General features: G+C 34.4%; 1 protein-coding gene and 1 long non-coding RNA gene across 3 annotated transcripts; both read left to right on the forward strand.

Annotated features, from left to right (window-relative positions):
- Nucleotides 1–2,165: 2,165 nt before the first annotated feature.
- LOC139821796 (thiamine transporter 2) lies at nt 2,166–11,644 on the forward strand. 2 transcript variants are annotated; one of them, XM_071793130.1, is made up of 7 exons: nt 2,166–2,286; nt 2,588–2,778; nt 2,856–3,240; nt 3,469–3,894; nt 8,942–9,134; nt 9,277–9,412; nt 9,494–11,644. In XM_071793130.1, exons 2-7 carry the CDS (start codon nt 2,656–2,658, stop codon nt 9,680–9,682), a joined length of 1,452 nt encoding a protein of 483 aa, XP_071649231.1. In that variant the 5' UTR covers nt 2,166–2,286; nt 2,588–2,655; the 3' UTR covers nt 9,683–11,644. The 2 variants fall into 2 exon arrangements, with proteins under 2 accessions (XP_071649231.1, XP_071649232.1); XM_071793131.1 differs by having other exon boundaries at nt 2,220–2,373.
- A 4,331-nt stretch (nt 11,645–15,975) lies between these two features.
- On the forward strand, nt 15,976–18,694 carry LOC139821955 (uncharacterized). Its single transcript, XR_011734403.1, has 2 exons — nt 15,976–18,092; nt 18,284–18,694. It is a non-coding gene; the product is annotated as an uncharacterized lncRNA (long non-coding RNA).
- The last annotated feature ends 3,483 nt before the right edge of the window (nt 18,695–22,177 follow it).

The raw sequence follows: 22,177 nt of genomic DNA on the forward strand, positions 1-22,177 counted from the left end.
TACAAAAATCAATTAAATAATTAATGTTTTTACTAAAATAATTCCTACTAATTGCAGATATTTCTTAATTTTACCATTTTGTTCCATTTTTTTATTTATACATTAGTTTTTTATTTCTACTTTAAAATAATTTTTGAAATATTTAAAAATTAAAATTATATAAATTAAAGTTAATACTATAAAAAAAATTATAGTATTTTACCCAATGTTTTTTTTTAAATATGTAAATATATAATATTTAGGAAAAAAAGAAAAGTTTATTTTAAACATACGTAAGGGAGACCGGGGCAAAGTCGTCACCGGGGCGGAGTCGTTATTGCAATTATCTCGAAATTTGTGTGTTGTGTAAACTCGCCATTAATACTGTAAACGCGGCTTATGGTGTCCACGTAACCAACGGAGTTTAGTGAGGTTATATGTGCCATGTTGTGATTCTTATCGAGGCAAACGTGTTTTTGGAGGTCGTAAAATTTTTTGCGGGTCGAAAACTTGTAATATCTTAAATATTATTGTGTCTCCGAATCTCAAAGTAAGTGATTCTAAAGAGTAATGCATGCTGAACACGAATCCAGTGAAATTTTTTTATTTTTTCATTGATTTCTAATATTTTATAAGCAACCAAACTTGAAACTTGTGTCCGGGGCGAAGTCGTCACCAAGCCATATCATGGAGGCTTCTGGCGAAAATCAAAGTCATCAAAGTAGCAGCAGTGGTCCGATTCCGGCGAGGACTTGGAACTTGGATAATATGTGCTGCGTGTGCTCAGAGATGACAGAATAGAACTGACGAGAAACGTCAGCGTAGAGCCCAACGCAAACGTAGGGCACATAAAGTGAGTGCGTTTTTTCTTGTAATTATTTTCTGCCATCGTGTTTTTAATTAATGTTTCCATTTTTTTATTAAAAAATAATTAATAAAATGTATCCTATTATTTTTTATGATCGGAATTATGAATTTTTATTTAAAATTTAGTTCGAGAATGGAGTGACGACTCCGCCCCGGCAATTTTGACATTTCAATTTTTGCATCTTTGTCGTTTTCACTCTATACCAGTTGAACAAAGCGACTTAGACCAAAAATGTCCTTATAAATTGTGTAGCCAATGGTTCACTCTTTACAACGGGGTATACCACATTTTACTAAAATTATTTGTTTTGTTGTTAAAAATCGGTATCGAAGAAATAGTCACGACTTCCCCCAGTCTCCCCTACAGTATTTTAAAGTACATATAGATACTTTCTATTAAATTAATATAAAAATTCACTCCAATAAAAACTGATTTGGCGCAATTTTTCGAATTTTATTATATTTTTAGGTCCTTTTTTTCTACCCCTATTTCATATATAATTCTTTAATATTTGGTTGATTAGTTCTTGAGCTATAACCGTTTGAAATTTCGTGGAATCCGTACATACATAAGCAAAATGTGCAAGTTTTACATTTGCGTATTTTTTTTATTATATTGGCAATTTTTTTCTAATTCTATTATATTCTTCGGTCTTTTCTACCCCTATTTCATACATAATTCTTTAAGATTTGATTAATCAGTTCTCTGGAGTTATAGAAATTTCGGTAAATTTGGCACATACATACACACATACACACATACGGACATTGTTTAAAATTGCGATTTTTCGACGTTTTAGAACATTCTGAACACATTGGCAGCGGCAACTAAAAAAAATTCTTTTTACGAAAATAAAGCTTCTTCTATGAGGAAGAAAAATGTTTAAGATATCAAAAAATGTTTCATATATAAAGTTTTAAGGTAAAAACATTTCTATTTTAAACACATTAAAAATTTTTTTTTCTAATTTTTAATAAAAAAATTTTTTTTAAATGTTGTTGAATAGAGGAGATTTTACCATAAAACTTTTATATGAAACATTTTTTGATATCTTAAATATTTTTTGAGATATAAGTAAGAGAGGAAAGTAAAAAGCCGTGTGAGGGGTAATTTCACCCCTTAGAACCGTTTTTGGGCAACAACAAAAAATTTTTAAATTAATCTTTTTACCGCCCCCCTTTCCTTCCTACATGTGTGGAAAGTTTCATTAAAATCAGAATTTTCGAGTTTGCGAGGTTTCCTTGTAAGTGAACATACTTGTATCTACTTATACTGTGGTTTATACTGTGCTCTAGTTTTGATGTTTGGAGTTTCCCTTCTATTACTTTTAAGTTAATCTCGGTAGATGCTCGGCACGTCAGTCAGCACGTGAATTATTTTGGCAGCAGAAGGCAATGAAAGGTAGTAGCAGATGGGGGGTTGTGCAAGATTTTTTGAAGGTAAAGTTAAATGTGATATAGTGTAAGAAAGTATTTGAAACGTTTAATTACAACAGACAATAACTAAATTAATAACTGAAGTGTTAGGTAAGATAGAAAATAATTAAAAATGAAAAAAAATAAAATCTGGAAATATTAAATAAAATTAAACGTCTTTTATTTTACTGTATTAAATGTTTCGTTAGAATACTGTTATTTATTAAATAGAAATATATTAAATGTATATATATTTTTAAAATTTTTAACTTATGCATTATGTTTGAATAAATTAATGTATGTCTTTTTTTCTCTTTCTTTGTAGAGATGCATTGAGGATTTTTTAAATTTGTTGAGGTAATGTATTGAACAACGGAGCAAACACAAGACAGAATGCATTGGGTCAAGATCTCGTGTATCTTGTGCATGTTTGGATGTTTTAAGGACTTTCGACCCTCTGAATCATTTGTGACCGATTATTTGACCGGGCCATGGAAGAATTTTACATCTGACGAAGTTATTTCTTAAAATATTGAATGATATTGTTTCCATTCAATAATTAAATGATATTGACAATATGTTTAATCTTTCAGGTGAATCAACATATCTATCCTGTGGCTACGTACAGCTACTTGGCAACGCTGATACTTGTCTTCTTGGTCACAGACTTCGTCAGATATAAACCTATTATTGTATTATGCGGCATTTCTGGCATCATCACGTTCCTCATGATAATACTCGGCAAAACTGTGATAGTATTCCAAATCGTGGAATTTTTTTATGGCCTGTTTTTCTCCACAGAAGTAGCCTATTATACTTATATATACGCGAAAGTGGACAAAAAACATTATCAAGAGGTGACGGGGCATACTAAAGCGGCTACGTTGTTTGGCCGTAGTATGTCTGGCATTGTAGCACAATTAACGGCTTCCTTCGATTTACTCAATTATCATCAGCTCAATTTTATAACTCTTTCAGGTACATAAGATAAGATAATCCGAAGTATACAAGTAAATTAAATGTTTAAACTATGTTGGATTATGAATTAATCATAATTTGCATAGAATTCTACATATAACTTTCGCAAAGTAATGACATTAACCACTATTTTGTATATATATTATATATTTATAAGTGTTTCATATAATAATTCGTACTATATGAAACACTTATAAATAACATAACGTTATATATTTTGTTTTTCAGCCTGCATTTTCGCAACGGTCTGGTCGCTTTTTCTGCCTTCTGTAAATCAGTCTATGTACTTCCATCACACAAGCAGCGTTTCCGACGAGGAGCAAGGGAAAGGGGCACTCGATCATCAGTCGCGACATTCAAGTAATCTGCGAAAATCATCGCCCAGTGTCGAGAATGGCAAAATAAGGAGTTGCTGCTTCGTATTGTCAGGTGCGTCGTTGCTTTGCAAGATCGGAAACGCTTATGCGCTGCTGTGGAAACACTTTGTGAAGGCTTATACCAATTATCGTGTGGCGAAGTGGTCGGTCTGGTGGGCACTAGCCACTTGCGGCTATCTGCAAGTCATCAACTACATTCAGCTGCTGTGGCAGACAGCGGTGGAGCCAGAGGACAGGATTTATAACGGCGCCGTGGACTTCATCTATGCAATCGTAGGTAAGGAAGATGCTTCAGCTGTCTCTGGTGAAACATGTATTTTATTCAAATTCTGTAAAAGCAAATTAAAAAGTCAGAACAATGGAATCAATTCTGTACCATTAGTTATATCTATACCTCATATTTAGCGATAATGCAATCTCGTTAATGCAATCTACTAACAATAAGAATGAATAATTTTGTCTCTTTAATCTAAAATAAGTAGATACTGATGAGATAAGTTTAATAGAGATGGCTGATAACATTATACGTCAAAGCAATAAACAGTTTTGGTTGATAATATTTATCTTTATTATAAATTATGAGACAAGAAAAATACTATAAATATCCTATATATAAAAATATGTATATTCTTGCCATTATATACGAGGGTCGGTACGAAAGTAATGCCTCCCAATTTTTTTCTTTCGAATCTTGCGCCATAGAAAATTTTGTGTCTCACTGATAGCGTTTTCTATTGGGAAAACTAGGATAACACCAGCGCTGTGCTAGGTTTCAATGAAAACTGTGCTAGTGCAATAATAATGCAGGTTTATAGGGTGCGTTCGGTTTGGACACTCACGCGCTGTAAGCGCTTATGAGCGTTACTCACGTCGTTCGCTTTGGAGTTGTAAGGCGCTTACGGATCGATTAATGACGTCATCGTGACGTCATAACTTTTGCTGACAAACGCTTATTTCTGCAAGGTAGGGCAGTGTGAGCGTGATCAAGCGCTAAGCGCTTACGTTCATTTCGGAACGCATTGTTAGCGGATTGCATATCAACAAACATGTCGTCGAATCGAATTATAGACGGAAAAATTGTAACAAAATTCCAATTTCCAGCATTTAACGCAGTGGCTTTTTCTACATTGAATTTCTCACAAATTAAAAATTGAATAAACGAAATATAGGCTCTCCTGAATAAATCAAATAAAGGGAAGTGAGAGAGGCAATCAGAGCCACGCGCGGTAATTAATGCGCAATCAAAATAAGTCAATAATAAAATATATTAGTTAATACAAATTCGGACGTTTCAACACTTTTTTTATGTCACCTTCAGCGTAAAAATGAAAATAATACATGAAAATTTCATACAATAAATTACAGTCAATCGCAATAAAATGAGTCAATCAGTAGAAAAGCGCAGTCAAATCAATAAAATAAAATTCATACGAATGTTCGGTAGTCTGTCAGGATATGCAAATGCTCCGAATCGATCGTACCTTCGACGTTTACTCCCAGGTTGGAAGACCAGACCAGGTAAAAAGGAGAGATTCGATTGTCCTTTCTAAACCGTGAATCGGAGTCGCAATATGTTAAAAAATGCAGTGTATCAGTATTAAAATTAAAATCACGAATTCTTGCTTACGGACCATTACAGACCAGTAAGTCGCAGTGTTAAAATGTATCTGTCGCTCTGACATGTCGTGAGTGAGTGAAGCGTTGGTAGAAATCGGAAGGTTAAGGGTCCATATACCTCAGTAGGTCTAAAAAATAGGTGATTTTTGTGGATTTTTTGTGGAGAAAGTGAACAAAATAAATTATTCAATATTTTTGGATTATATTTATGATACTTTTAAGTAGTTATACAAATTTTTTCAGCCCATTTAAATAATTTGGCGAAGCGGGATACTGGGCAACGCGCGGAATAGGTTGCTCCATGGCGGAAGTCCTCCAGGTCGTAAAATGTGTCTGAAATATCGAATCAATCGATTTTCCTGTTCAGTACAAGTGTCCCTATAGAGTAGACTAAAAAACATTATTTTGAATAAAAATTCATAAAATAGTGGCAGTTCAAAAAGAAAAATTAATTTTTACTATAAATTTTCGATACTTTTTTGCTTATAAAAAATTAAATATTGCATATATCGATATGATTGTAGTCTACTCTATAGGGACACTTGTACTGAACAGGAAAATCGATTGATTCGATGTTTCAGAAACATTTTACGACCTGGAGGACTTCCGCCATGGAGCAACATATTCCGCGCACAGGTCGCCGTTGCCCAGTATCCCACTTCGCCAAATGGGCTGAAAAAATTGTTATAACTACTTAAAAGTATCATAAATATAATCCAAAAATATTGAATGATTTATTTTGTTTACTTTCTCCACAAAAAATTCACAAAAATAACCTTTTTTTTTGGACCTACTGAGGGATATGGACCCTTAACATAATAAAAGCGGTGTGTACATTCGAGTTAATGGTGGAGATAAAAATTCACAACGAATAACTCTGATTGCCTCTTTCACTTCCCTTTATTTGATTTAAAAATTGAAACAACAATGTGTAATAATAATATTAATAACATATCGATGTGAATCTGGGGTGACCATTTTCCATATAGCGATAAATATTGTTTTGCGTCCTGATTTTGATCTTAGTAATTTTAGGTTTTAAAATTTGTAGAATAAAATTAAATGTTGCTCGCTTTATTCTAAAAAAGGGTTTATTTTAAAAATTAAATATTCTTCCTCATCGAATAATAATTCTAATAATGTTATTATTTGTGCAAATATAACACAATAACCTATCATCTGCCATTTTGACGTGCTCATAGTCTCTTACATTGCCAAAACAAACGATATTTCTTACTACTGTGTAAGCGCTCAGATACCAAATCGAATGATTGAAAACAGCGCTTATAAGCGTGAGCGCTTACAGCGCGTGAGCGTCAAAACCGAACGCACCCTTGTGTGGTTCAGTGAAACATCACTAATAAGATATCTATTTTATAACTTAATCTAAATAGTAAAAATACATGTAACTACACAAACATAAATTGCTTATTTTACAATAATATTCTGATTTATTTCTTCAGTTTCTAAACATTTCAAGATTTTTACATGTTAAAATGTTAATATCATTGCGCAGCTATTATTAGATATGTCAAGACTAAAAACAATATCGTTTTTATGAAGTTTAGAATACTATTTAATATCATCTTAATGTATCATATTGTTCGAAAGCGGACCGCGCGCGCGAGCGAGGACACGAACCGCGTATAGGAAGAGACAGGCAAAGAGCAGAATTGACGGAAAAGCACAGTTTATTTGTCTATATACACTATTTACAAAGCTGTATCGCAATTATAACGATGGAAGAGATCGTGCCGCGAAAGCGCAAGCAAAGCGCCGATGAAGGCAGCGCGAAAGATTAAGCGAGCGAAAGAGCGAGCAACTCTACCTATTAAGCGTACGCGAAAGAACAGGAGCAAGCAACTCGAAATATTGACAGCGGCAACTCGGAAAACAGAGAGCGACTGGCCCCGTTGCCAAGAGCGCGTGTCCCTTTAAGCTCTCGGGGGCTTCTCGCAAATTCGAGACTTTTCGATACACGCCTCACCGAGAGAAGTCCCCGAGAGATGCGCGATCGACAATTATAAACAGAGGAAACAAAGCGAACAAAGAATGCCTTGTCTCCACTGTTTACTCATTTGGTCGTCACGTTGAAAGTCCCGGCGATAATGCTGAAGTCTCGGTGCTCGCAATTGCCGTGCTGAAATGCTAATTTATATTTTCGACTTCGCTATCGTTATAAACGTTTAAGCAATCTTAAACACATATCTTAAAGCACAAAAACAACTCAATTTCAACTTGCACTAGTATTCCACCGTCTCTAAAGACGGTGGAGCAAAAGTTGTACTCAGTGCAATATTTTTGCACTAGTATTTGTCAGTAGTGAGTAGAACATTGAGCACTGAAAATATGTGAACTAATTTTCACAGAGGAACAATAAAATTGCACTCAGTGTGCATCAGTATTGCACTAGTTTTCCCAGTAGAAAAAACACTATGAGTTGTTACTTGAAGTCTCTATACTTCGTCCAACGAGAGAGCATAGTTGCACTATGTTGAGTGATGTGATCATTTACGTGAGTGTGTCACATGAGCAGTTTGAACTGGTAGGTGTTTCAGATATGCGTAACAGACAGAGAGGTGGTTGAATTTCTTACCGTGGAAGAAGTAAGTTCCAATGACTTCGTTCAGCGGAAAAAGCAGCTCAATGATTCTTTATTATGATTGATTTCTACACTTGGATCTAGGGAAGAACTAAAGGCAAGGTCCAGTTGTTTTAAAAAAATGCTGATCGCACGCTGAGTTGCTTTTTCTGCTGAACGCAGCCATTGAAATTCATTCGCGTCTCAGAAATGCTTATGATAGCACCATTTCTAAAATGCGAATGGATTTTAATAGGACTTCACTTCTTTCATGATAAGAAATTTAATCACCGCCCTTGTCTGTTACGCGCATCTAAAACACCATCAGTTTGAACTGTTGTGTGACACACATAAGGCCCGTATTCATAGTCGGAACTTATTTTGAAGACGCTCATTTTCAGCGAGCAAAAATTTTCAGAAATAATATATATGTATATGTATGTATGTATATATACGTAAAATATTACTACTTGAAGATATTACTTGAGAAAATAATTAATATTTTTTTACGTATTTTGGAGTCCATTTTTGATTGTACTGGGATGATCAACGACGATTCAGCGTCAACGCTGGATGTTGAATAAATTCAACTTCATTTCTTGACGCTAATGTCAAAGCGAAACCACGTGATCCTAGAAATAATATTTTATATATATACATATATATATATATATACATATAATACATATATATGTATATATATTTGTATAACATAAATTATAAAATATTACATTATAGAAGAACATCTTATTTTTTATGTCCAATTAAAAAATGCTATTTAATTTAAGTCCAAGCAGAGCTACTTATCAATTAAATGCAAATCATGAGATTAGATGTGTTGAGCAGTTTATCCATGCATTAAAACTTAATTAAAAGTCAAAATGGGAAAAGGGCTTATAACCACAACAAGGTGTTTGTGTCGTTATATTTCTGTGTAAATTTTGTATATTTCTAACTTTTTTCCAATTCATTGTCGGTAAACTGCACTCCGATTACTTGTCGTTCTTAAAACATAGCTTCTTAATTAAAACTGACCAATAAGGTGAAATAGCGCGATTGATGGAGATCAATTAAACAAAATTATGTAAAAGCAGTGATTTTTTACACATTTTTTTATTTTTATCAGGTGCGGTGACCGTATTTTGTGTAGGAAGGGTACAGTTAAATTGGACCCTATTAGGTGACCTGACATTGTCTATTTTCTCACTGCTGGAAGGCGGTATACTATTGGGATGTTCTTATAGCTACAACATTTGGCTTCTGTATTTTGGTTACGTCATTTTTGGTGTAATTTACCACACCATGGTCACTGTTGCAAGGTGAACTCGCAATTAAGAACGTGATTTAATTTGGAAATACTCTTCGAAAAATTAAAATAGATTTTTGATTCGAATAAAATAACAATAAGGATGAATGAGGAAAGAAAGGAATCAGAAAGTGTTTGTTTTTACTTGTTCGTAGCTTCGAAGTCGCCAAATGTATATCCGAGGATAGCTACGGCCTTGTGTTCGGGATGAATACATTCTTCGCGTTATTAACGCAGAGCATATTGACGCTCGTGGTTGTCAATACGCTCATGCTAAATATTAGACAACAGGTAAAATGATTCACTAAAAATACTTTGAGATTGGGTGTTGGGTATCTCCTCAAATAACGCTGGGAATTATTCGCATTTCAGTTTTTTGTCTACGGCAGCTACTTCCTGATTCTAGCCGTAGTATACATTGTGATGGGCATCGTTAATGTCGTGCAACATTATCGAAGCGCTGCAGGTTTCCACGTATGGATCAGCAGTGACGATAAATTTCCATCTGCGAGTGATGCGAGTAACATTGAGCTGTCCAAGCACGAGCGTAATGGCAGTTGAAATAAATGAATTTTAGCTGACAATTCAACTTGTAGCTTGAATTATGTATACGGTTTTTTAATCGTTGAATTAGTCCACGCCGCGATTATTGTTTTTATATAAGACACTTTCTGTTATTTTCGCGGCGTGTTGTTCCTGAGAATTTTATATATAGGGACTTATTGTTGTATATACAGTATACATAATGCACAGTATTAAATTGCTAAATTCTTATTTATAAAATTTTTTTATAAATAAGTATTTTTATATATAGAATCAAGATACTTTGTATTAAGAAGGTTCGCCTATTAGTCGAAAGTCAACTTAGAGTCTTAATGTTTTTATATGATTTACACAAACACTTTACACAAATAATCCCAAAAGTTGAGCAATATTGACCGTACAGTTTTTTTGTAATATTATTCAGAAGTTGACCACTTTGAGCCTATCGCCTCATGAGAAACGGTCGCTCTGAGGTAAATGATCACTGATTTAGTACACACTTAGCCAACTTAGGACTTTGAAAAACTAGCATTTGACAGATGAAACATCAAGGATTGCATAAAAACTTTAAAAATAAGATTTTACTGTGTAGATTTAAAGCTTTATTGCCACAAAGTTTATTTTTACCTCATGGATCGAATTAGTAATGACAGACGTTGCCATTATTGGCAACGCAACAGCTGTTGCGAACCCAACCTCACAAACAGGGACCGTATTCTCGAGCCTGTTCGCATGCGACTTTCTATTTGAAAAGCATTGAATTTCGCATGCGAGTTTCATGAAAACGATTCGAGAATAGTGTTCGACTTCAGTGTTTAAAGATGTATGTCGCTATAGCTATATGTAGTATAATTTTGTTTTCTTGATTAAACAGTGTAGAGCTAATCTCAGAAATTATTCATAAACAACATGGTATCATTGGGACAGAAAAAGCGTAAAAATCGCAATTTTGTCCCATTTTGATCGCAAATTTAACACAGGTTTTTGGGATATATAAGTGCACAATCTCTGTAAATTTCAGCTTTATCCCTTTATTTTGATATAACCGACATATATCTTTAACCACTAATCATGAATTCACGACACGCAATCATCAATGTATTAGTCATTTTAAGTCTTTAGTATTCTCTGACAATTGTTCATATAGGTTTTTATAAATTATTTGTAATTTTTCTTTTACTTTATAATGTTGGATAATAAGTATTTGATAACGATTCCCGAGTCGTTGACGCTCTCATACTTCGGCATATATTTGTTAATATTCTATACATTAATAATTTACGAAGAATATAGCACATAACTAGCATCTACAATTCATTATACTAATATTGCATATATAATTCGGGATCGCTGTAATGACTTATTATTCAATCGCATTTTTGACTTTAGAATAAGTAGTAGGCGAACCTCCTTAAGTAACCGAAGATTCTCCGTTTTTCTACTATTTTTTATCGTTAAAACACAAGTAGTTTTAAAATTCTTCTCTTCAATAGGGACTTTTTAAAAGAACTTGTTTTGGAAGGAAGAAGTGCAATAAAATCAATTACCGTTCTAAGGGCTGGTTTATAATAGCCGTAACCGTTGATTTAAGCCGTAATCTTTAAGAAATTGACCAATCACAGTCGAATGTGAGAAGAATAATCGACTGTGATTGGTCAATTTCTTAAAGATTACGGCTTAAATCAACGGTTACGGCTATTATAAACCAGCCCTAACACTTCAAGACTGTCTAGCTTCAATTTTTATTAGACAGCTTCAATGCATCAATCTAGTATTATTGTCATGACGAAAAAGAGTGAATAATAAACGCTATTTACATTAATCTAATTGCATTTATCTATTTTTTCAGACAAATTTCTTACAGGAAGAAATAACAATAATATACTTATGAAGCGTCTCCATTTTAAGAAATCACTTTAAAATACGTTTTTATTGTTTGAATGCTATTTTGTTAAATAAAAACTTTATATCCACATAAAATGCAAGTATCAAATTGCTGTTATGTCCTTACATTTTTTCTCATTTATTTCGTTAGATAATAGCTTTGTACAAATTGTTTTTAAGAATTCGATCAATAGATAGAAATTATCAGATATCGGAATACTGTGCGTGTGTGCGTGCGTGCGTGTGTGTATGCGTGCGTACGTGTGCACGCGCGCGTGTTTTGTGTGTGCTCATGCATTTTATCAAATTAATAATTTTTCGATTATACATCCAAAAAAATTAAAATTTACGTGCTCTAATTGAAATTTATTTTCAATAAACTTTATACCGCGCAAAATCGATAAGAATTTGCAATTTGATGAAATATTGTCAATTTAATTAAATCAGTGACAAATGAATGATGGAGTTCAAAGATCTAGATTTCTTAAATGAGCAATGAATTTACTAATTAAATTTTTATTATGCCGATTTTATTAATTGAATTCTTATCGATTGTATTAACATATGTAAACATAGGTGTAGATAAAAATGCTCCTGTGAATGCCATTGCCACTACATATAAAGCCATCGGCGACGATGCGCAATGATGCAATCACTAATACGTTTCATTGTGCGTTTCGGCAAGATACCGCTACTGAAGCGCTACAGTTTTTTCAAGCTTTTTTTGCTATATTTTGTAGCGCTATGCTATAGTTAGCGTTACTGATTATTGTGTAGCGCTACGGTAGCGCTTCAGTAGCGGTGTCTTGCCGGAATGCATTGCAATTTTGCTAGCGCCCCTAGCGGCTAATTGTAAGAGTGGCACGCGCCGTCCCCATATTTGCTACATTTATAAATGCTACGTTTAAATTACAGTACAAAATTATCTTTTAAAAAAAAGGCACCATCAAGTACACGCGCAGTGTATGTTGTTAAGTAAACCCAAATGGTAAATCGTATAATATCTTTTTGTACATACCTCGAAAAAACCCAAGTGGTAGCTTTAATTCTCTTTAAAAAAATTATTTTATATACATATGAGTCATTCTCACCACATATAGGATATATATATATATATATTATTTTTTGTTACATATATGTTTTATTATATTATTTTACATTTACAATTTACTAACTGCAACTAATTTTTTATTAATAAATTATATTCTTTTTTTAATGTCACTATATATTGATAGATGCGTTTACCGGGTATATAACCTACTTTACATATATATTAATATACTAATCTCATCTTTACTAACTCTTATATTTTCTGTTACAATATGTAGAGTACATACCATGATCCCACTAAAACGAACTATCATCAGCTGTCAATTAAATTTGCCGCAAAATACAAGGCCGTCGTCAACCACCCAGATGCGCGGAAAAGAACCAATGCGCTGATGCGCTTTATCTTGCACGCTCTTTTAAGGCCATTCTACAATACGTCGCAAACGGTGGCAACTACTAGTTGAAAAGTGTGTTATTTCCGGTTGCGCTTGTCAGTTGCGGTTGTCAAAAGAGAGTTGGCAAACTTTTAACTTTTTTAGCGTCAGCAACTGACAATCGACAATTAGAAATAACACTTTTCAACTAGCAGTTGCCATCGTTTGTGACGTATTGATGTAGAATGGCCCTTACTCTTCCGCTTGCTCGTTCACTTTCCCTTTACACGGGAAAAACACTCAAAAAGACTCTCAAAATAACACTTAATATTTGAGGGGTATTTCGAACACTCAACACTCAACTTGATGTAAACTTCAATTTGAGTGTTGATTTTGAGTGTTAGCCTCAACTTGAGAGTAAACTTCAGTGTTATTTTCAACTTGAGAGTTCCTATTGCAGACAGCACGCATGTCCAAAATCGGGACATAAATCGTATAAAATACATCTTTTAGATATCTTTTCAATTAACATTCAAGTTAATTGAGGTTAACACTGAAGTTGTACTTTAATAAAGCATCTTTGCGTTTATAAAATTTTGATATAGAGTACGTGTAACAAAAAGATGGAGATATACTTTGTGTGCTTGTAGGGGGAAATTGATATAAGCAATTTGAGTATAGGAATGTGCATGCTTGCTGAAGTCACGTTACCGTGCTATACACGGCTGTGAAGTTGCCTAATTACCTGATGTATAGGTAAAGTGTCTTTTTGATAAAGGATAGCGAAAAGTTTTATTTGAGAAAGCTGTTCAAAATTAAAAATCAAGCACTTATACCAAATTTTGAATCAATCGGCTTGCTTTGATGTTTGATTCATGGCATACCTGACAATGATAAAAAAATAAAAACACCAAAGTAGACCGATTAACTTAAAATTTGATATACGGACTTGATTTTTAATTCTGAATAGCTTTCTCCAATAAACTTTTTCGCTATCTTTTACCGAAAAGACACTTTACCTACACAGGAAAAGGCAACTAAACTTCACTGCTGAAGCACGGAAACGAGGCTTCAGCCGGACATGCATTCCTATACTCAAATTACTTATATATTAACTCCTCTGCTTATAAGCACACAAAGTCTGTCCCCATCTTTTTGTTACACCGTGTATTATTGTATACTGAGGGATGGACTAATGCCAGGTTGAAACGTTTGTAAAGTTGTCTAACTTCGACCTAATAATTAAAGATTAAAACAACAACATCTTATCAACATCTCTGTGCTTTTTACTTAATTACTGATTTTTAATTATTTAATTTAATTATTTCTAAAATTACTTGTTGTGACCCAACGGGTTTCGGGGTTCACTTGAGGGATAGGGTTACAAATGCACGTACTCGTAAAATAACACCTTAATTTTAATCGAGACAGAAATGCGTGTAGTTACATGGCTCAGTTGTGCCCGTCTGCCGGAAGAGACGAACGAGCAATCCCGCTATACATACAACGCCCTCTCTCAGGAGGGAGATTCCCGCGCTCAGAAAGAACTAGCATTACACGTATACAGTGGAGCGCGGTTGGTTTAAAATAATAGAAAACACACATAACATTACTTAAATAAGGTATTTAATTTCACGTATGACTTTCATATGACGTGTACATTAGGGTGGAGCAAAAAAAATTTTTTTGAATTTTATAACGCCACTAGGCGGAAAAGATGCGAATATGTCTAAAACTGTAGTAAACACAAGTCATTTTGACGTCAAATTTTGATCCTTTACTGACCATTCCTGACGTCACTAACTGACGGTATAATGACGTTAAAATGACGATCTAATGTCACAGACAATTGACGTCATTTTCTGACGTCTTATTGACGGCAAAAATAGGTGCATTGTACGACATACGTACGGTTTCTAGAAATATTATTTATCAAATTAAAATGTTAAAATGTCCACTTGATAAACGTTTATAAAAAAACGTTCTTTTTCTTTATCTAGGAAAAAAACGCTTCTTAAACTGTTTCTTTACGTATCATGTGCAGCCGCTCTCTCAAGGCGGTCACCCATCCTAGAGTACAGTACCGCGGCGCGCCCGTATCGCTTTGACTTCGATGATCCAGTGGACAGTGACGATCTTTTGACTCTGATGCTTCCTTATTAACTGTACTTGTCTATAACAAGTACATCTTTAAAGTGTTCAAAAATCTTGTAATGATCTTTTTGATATAACACTGCATGAAATAGTTATCATAAAACTATAATCACACGCAACTACATCCACTTATACCATAAATTCACCACTTCAATCATAAAGTTGCGGAACAAACATATTGTAGTTAATTTTGTGGTTTTATTTTATTATTACTTTATTATACAATATTAAGAAGTAAAAATAGTTATATTACAAAAAGACTTTATAGTCTTATAAACGTCCATTATTAGTCGCCGACGTCATAGACCAAAAATGACTAAAAATAGACGTCATAATGACGTTATGGAATGACGTCAGTATAATGTCATTTTTAAAGACATAGCCGCTTTTTGGTAATTTGACGTCATTTGTACAAATATGACTAGTGTTTGACGTCAAAATGACATGTGCTTGCTACCTGGATAATATCTGTAAAATTTCAACTTGATCGGAGTTCATCTTCTGCCTCCAACTTTTGTTTCAAAATTACCCATGTAGAAAAATATCCGTTTTTTGGCCCACCCACGTCAGAATCGCTTCAAACTGTGGTATTTTCTTCCTACTGATGTAGCTCACAACTTCCTAGAACCGTTTGCTGTCCGGGCAATTAGAGGCTGAGAACGGGCAACTTGAAATCTAAAAAATCAATGGAGTTTTTTACATGGTGGTAGTGCCGGTCTCATTTCAGCATATCATTGTGGGAGGGAGGGAGGGAGGGGGGGAGAAAGAAGGAGGGAGGGTAGGAGGTAGAGGGGGTGGGAGGGGGAGGGAGGGCGGGTGAGAGGTAGAGGGAAGAGAAAGGGAGGGAGGAAGAAAAAGAAGGAGAGAAGAAGAGAGAAATGGGAAAAGGGAGGAAAGGGAGGAAGAGGGGGAGGGTGGCAAAGGGTGGCAGAGGGGTGGAGAGGGAGGCAGAGGGGGCAGAGGAAAGAAAAGGGAGGGAGAGAGAAGGAGAGAGGGAACGAAGGAGAGGGAAAGGGAGAGAGAAGGGGGAGAGAGAGAGCGAGAGAGAGAGAATGACGGGAACCAGATGGGAGGGACCAGGTCTGCCTCCCTCTCCCTCCCTCTGCCACCCTCTGCCTCCCTTTTCCTTCCTTCCCTCTCTTTTCCTATCTCTCTTCCTCTCTCCCTCTCCCTTCCTCTCCTTCTCTTTCCTTCTCTCTCCCTCCCTCTTTCTCTCTCTCTCTTTCTCTCTCTCTCTCCCCTCCCTTTTCCCCTCTACCTCCCACCCGCCCTTCCTCCCCCTCTACCTTTCACCCTCCCTCCCCCTGTCTCCATCTCTCTTTTTCTCCCTCCCTCCCTTTTTCCATCCCTTCCTCCCTCCCTCCCAACAATGACATGCTGAAAAGAGACCAGCACTACCACCATGTGAAAAACTCCATTGATTTTTGAGATTTTAAGTTGCCCGTTTTCAGCCTCTAATTGCTCGGCAAACGGTTCTAGGAGGTTGTGAGCTACATCGGTAGGAAGAAAATACCACAGTTTAGAGCGATTCTGACGTGGGCCAAAAAACGGCCTTATTGACACCCCTCCTTTTCAGCTGTGTCCCAGGTAGCAAGCACTCGTCATTTTGACGTCAATATTTGGTCATAATTGGTCAGTAACGTCATTCGTCAATTAAGTGACGTATATTTAACGTCATGTTTTAATACGTCAAAAAGACTTTGTAAAATGACATTATATAGACATTTAATTGACTATATCTTTTTTTTAATTTTCAAAATTTTGCTTTTAGTAAAATTTTCAAAAAAAAGTTGGAGACAGAAGATGAGCTCCGATCAAGTTGAAATTTTACAGATATTAGTTTTAGACATATTCGCATCTTTTCCGCCTAGTGGCGTTATAAAATTCAAAAATTTTGTTTTTTATATACAAGTTTGATCCACCCTAGTGTACATTATAGTTCATAATATTTCTACCGAAGCAACAATTCTTGCTATTTTTGTAATTTATACACTGACATTTTTCTTAAACAATAGGTAATAATATAGACACTCTAAAGTTTTGGGGGAAAATTATGCGAATCTTGGACAGTTTCCGTACGTGGCAGTGATACATCGGCTCGTAAGCAAAACGGCCCCTGAGAATGAAAGAAACAAAGGGAGGTGCGGCGGTACGATCATAAGTGCAAGATGGGTTCTCACAGCCGCCCATTGGTGACAATTACTAGAATACCCACAAAGATTTCTCGTAGTGTTTGGTATCGTCGACAAGTTTACCATTGACTATGATGTTCTTCGAGGTGTGTCCCGGTGTGTCGATGATTACGACTAAAGCGTTTGTACACTGGGAATTCGATAGAATGAAGAAGCATAATGATATTGGTTTACTTCTTATGCCAGAAGATATTCCCTTCTCCAGTAAGTACATTTAAATTAATACTTCTCCTCCTTTTTTTTTATTTATATGTCGGTGCAGAAAAAGAAAAAAAATGTAATTATTCCATAGAAAATGCGCAAAAAGTTAATAACGATTTGAATAACAAATAATAATTCTTATAAATGTAGATAAATCTTATAAATGGAAAAGAGACTTGCTAATCAAAAATTGTATTGTGTATCTGTGTATAAAGCACCTTTCATAATCTTTGATATATACTGAAAAAATATTATAAACTATTAAACGATTAGAAAAATATTACAAGTGTATAGTATTTCTCAATATTGATTTTAATAAATTATTAGTTAAATATAATATTTCCCTATTAAACATTATTATGAGCATAAAACTGTCTAACGATTATCAAAGTTATCCATATGCTCATGTGGCCGGTTGGGAAGCAGATCGCAATGGTACTAGAAGTATGAGACGGGTATAACATATTACATGTTATACAAAATAATGAATGTAGTCGATACTAGATGGGCGTAACAGAAATCATCGACAAGCAAATTTGCACGGCCCCAGGAACAGGACGAGACCCTTGTAAGGTAAAATAATCACAAATAATAAAGTTATAGTTTATAGTGATTGTACTACAAAATAAATTCCAAGTTTAAGTGGATAATAGTATCTTAACGCGCAATATTAATCATTTTAAACCGTTTTAGGCAGTTTTAATAAAAATAATTCGAAAGTATCCCTTCTTCTGTAAATTTATTATTTGATATTTTATTTCTAGGGCTATAGCGGTGGCCCTCTCATCGCAGTACATCACAAGCCTATTCAAATTGGTATTGTGAGTTATGGAGATGGGTTTTGCCCTAGCTACCGTTCGATAGTGTATACTATAAGGTTTCTCCATTTATAAACTGGATTATTAACGATGTTACAGTGACCGGGATAATAAAGTGACCATCCCATATCGTACATAGAAATATCTTAAAACTAATGTTTTTAATGGAAAAGCTGTTATCGGGCTTTTCTGAAAGGATTATTATTACACTAATGTTAAAAGAATTGAAAGAGTTTTTGTAATAACAAGAACCTATAACTTTATCTTAACAAAACAAGTATTTTCATGTATGTGACATTATAAATCTTAATCTATACTTAAAAAAACCAAACTCTATAATATATTTAGTATGGCCTCTTTTGATCTCTTTAATGACTGCCGCCAACCATCTGAGCATACTTTCGACTAGATTATGCATGTATTATGGACTAGTAGTTAAAAAACATCGTGGACAGTGTGGAAGTTAAAAAAACATTGTAACAGTGTGGAAAGCATGAGAAATGCCACACTTAAGCATTTATGGTCAACTGATGAGGACTCACAGCCCGGCTTATACCTCGCCGGCGCGGCGCCGAGAGTTGGGGCAAATATCGATGCTGTAGAACCACTTCTTACATACAGGTCTCTCAACTCGTATGGTGAGGATGGTTCGCTTGACGAAGTATGCCGAAAAGTATGAGGTCGCTGTCGAGGGATGTTCTATGAGAGAGAGAGACAATAGTAGGGCATAGCGCATACGCATTATATTGTAATCTAAGAATCCACAATTTCCATAATACATTTATAATAAATAAATAAATAAATAAATAAATAAATAAATAAATATATATATATATATATATATATATATATATACACACGCACAATTTCTACAATATATATATATATATATATATATATATATATTGTAGTTGGTATATCTATACTATTATTATAAAGCAACAGGGTTTGCATTTTTTTTGTCCGCTATGATCTCGGAAACCAATGGACCGAATTTTTACCAAACGTATATGAAATAGGGGTAGAATTTCCCGGGGAGTGCTATAGGGTGTATAGTTTTTCGTTACCGATCTTCTGGAAATCGGTTTTTCTAATTTCTTCAATTTTTCGGTAAATAATTGACGGAATTTCAAAGAATTGTATATAAAACAAGAGTTAAATTTTCCGGGGAGTGCCATAAAGTGTATAATTTTTTGTTACCGATTTCTTTGGAAGCCGGTACTGAAATTTTTGAAATTAAAAATCGATTTTTACCAAACGTATATGAAATAGGGATATAATTTCCTGGGGAGTGCTATAGGGTGTATAGTTTTTCGTTACCGATCTTCTGGAAACCGGTTTTTCTAATTTCTTTAATTTTTCGGTAAATAATTGACGGAATTTCAAAGAATTGTATATAAAACAGGGATTGAATTTTCCGGGGAGTGCCATAAAGTGTATAATTTTTTGTTACCGATCTCTTTGGAAGCGGTACTGAAATTTTTGAAATTAAAAATTATTTGACCGAATTTTTATTAAATTTCATATACTTTTAATATCGATTTTTTTGGAAACCGGTATCAGAAGTTTTTCGAATTAAAAACCATTTGACCGAATTTTTATTAAAAGTATATGAAATAGGGGTAGGATTTCCCGGGGAGTGTAGAGGTAGAGTGTATAGTTTTTTTTACCGATTTTCTGGAAACCGGTTTTTTTAATTTTTCTAGCTTTTCGAGAAATAATTGACTGAATTTTTACTAAAAGTATATGAAATAGGGGTAGAATTTCCTAGGGAGAATTATAAAGTGTATAATTTTTTGTTACCGAGATCATAGTAAATAAAAAAAGGCTACAAACTGTTTTTTTATTATAATAGTAAAGAATTTTACATAAAATAGGGGAAATTAAAAATCATTTGACCGAATTTTTATTAAATTTCATATACTTTTAATATCGATTTTTTTGGAAACCGCTATCAGAAGTTTTTCGAATTAAAAACCATTTGACCGAATTTTTATTAAAAGTATATGAAATAGGGGTAGAATTTCCCGGGGAGTGTAGAGGTAGAGTGTATAGTTTTTTTTTACCGATTTTCTGGAAACCGGTTTTTTTAATTTTTCTAATTTTTCGAGAAATAATTGACCGAATTTTAACTAGAAGTATATGAAATAGGGGTAGAATTTTTCAGGGAGAACTATAAAGTGTATAATTTTTTGTTACCGAGATCATAGCAAATAAAAAAAGGCTACAAACTGTTTTTTTATTATATATAATAATAGTAAAGAATTTTACATAAAACAGGGGTAGAAGTTTCGAGACTAAATAAGTTGTTAAATTCACATGTTAAATATTTATCAATTAATTAATATCGAAAGTCGCTTTCGGAAAATAATTGATCGAATCTTCTGTGGTGTTATTTTTTGACTCGGTATTTATTCTTTTTGAATAGAGAATAAATAAGTTGTTAAATTCACATATTAAATAAAACAGGGGTAGAATTTTCGAGACTAAATAAGTTGTTAAATTCACATGTTAAATGTTAATCAATTAATCAATATCGAAAGTCGCTTTCGGAAAATAATTGATCAAATCTTCCTGTGGTGTTATTTTTTGACCCGGTAATTATTCTTTTTGAGTAGAGAATAAATAAGTTGTTAAATTCACATATTAAAAATGGAGAGAGGGAGAGAGAGAGAGAGAGAGAGAGAGAGAGAGAGAGAGAGAGAGAGAGAGAGAGAGAGAGAGAGAGAGAGAGAGAGAGAGAGAGAGAGAGAGATTGATTTATTTATTTTATGCCATAGTCACTGACTTTAGGCAAATCATGAAATAACAAATAACTTTACAAACAAATATAGACAGGAGTATGAAGTACTATGTGACTGCTGTCGACGCGCACTCGGCAGTAAATAAAAATAAAAATAAAAATAAAAATAAGACGAGCATGTAACACTCCCGGCGAAAAACGCGGCGTAAGCATAAGAGCGAAAGCATGAGAGCATAAGTGGAAAAAGAAGAATGAAAATCAAGAGAAAAGATTAACAGATTCAGCTCACGTCTCCGCAAAGATGCTACATGACAAAGATCAAAGCCGATTACTAGCAAAATTAATAGAAAGCGGGTGATACACTCGAGGCGAAGGACGAAGTATGCATGGAAATGAAAAATAAAATACAAGACTTAAACAAGTTACTCGTCCTCCCCAAAGGATGCCACGAAGAAGCAATGGATATAAACCAAAATTCGAAAACAGGGAACAAATCGCAAGAATTATAGCATAAGAACTTAAGACTAAACTTATTTTGAAGTCGACAGAGAGAGAGAGAGAGAGAGAGAGAGAGAGAGAGAGAGAGAGAGAGAGAGAGAGAGAGAGAGAGAGAGAGAGAGAGAGAGAGAGATCCTCGGCCGTCCGTATCTGCGCCGTATATTCCCGGCCTCGTGCATGCGGCGCATGCAAGTTGCACATACGCGCCACGAGATCGTCACATTTTTCCAGGGAGGCCCTCCTCCAAGCGACTAATGGACCTGTAATATCTGAATTTCCGATAGCGGTATCTCCCATGACCACGGTTTATTGAATTTTCAGCAGGGCTATCTTGTAAGCCCCACGGTGGATTTTTAATAATTGTTTGTAATTTTCACTCCCGACAAATTTTTAACAGCAATATTTTTGTAGCGTGTGTTCAGGAGTCTTTTTTAGTAGCTAGATTTTGTAATTTATTTTTTTTTAGTAGCAGGATCTAAAAATAAGCCGAAGATATAAAATTTTCTTATATAATATTTCGCGTTTAAAAAACCTGATTTTGTAATATTTTCAATTTTCTAACGTCTTATGCTTGATCGAAGTAAAGTCATGGAACAACC

Source organism: Temnothorax longispinosus, chromosome 11, assembly GCF_030848805.1.
Source record: "Temnothorax longispinosus isolate EJ_2023e chromosome 11, Tlon_JGU_v1, whole genome shotgun sequence".
NCBI lineage: Eukaryota > Metazoa > Arthropoda > Insecta > Hymenoptera > Formicidae > Temnothorax > Temnothorax longispinosus.

Excerpts from the sequence above, each read along its gene's own strand:
- LOC139821796 (XM_071793130.1), top strand. The coding sequence starts at position 2,656 with ATGCATTGGGTCAAGATCTCGTGTATCTTGTGCATGTTTGGATGTTTT. Across the intron at positions 3,241-3,468 it reads CAATTTTATAACTCTTTCAG|CCTGCATTTTCGCAACGGTC; the intron begins GTACATAAGATA and ends TTTGTTTTTCAG. Across the intron at positions 3,895-8,941 it reads CTTCATCTATGCAATCGTAG|GTGCGGTGACCGTATTTTGT; the intron begins GTAAGGAAGATG and ends TATTTTTATCAG.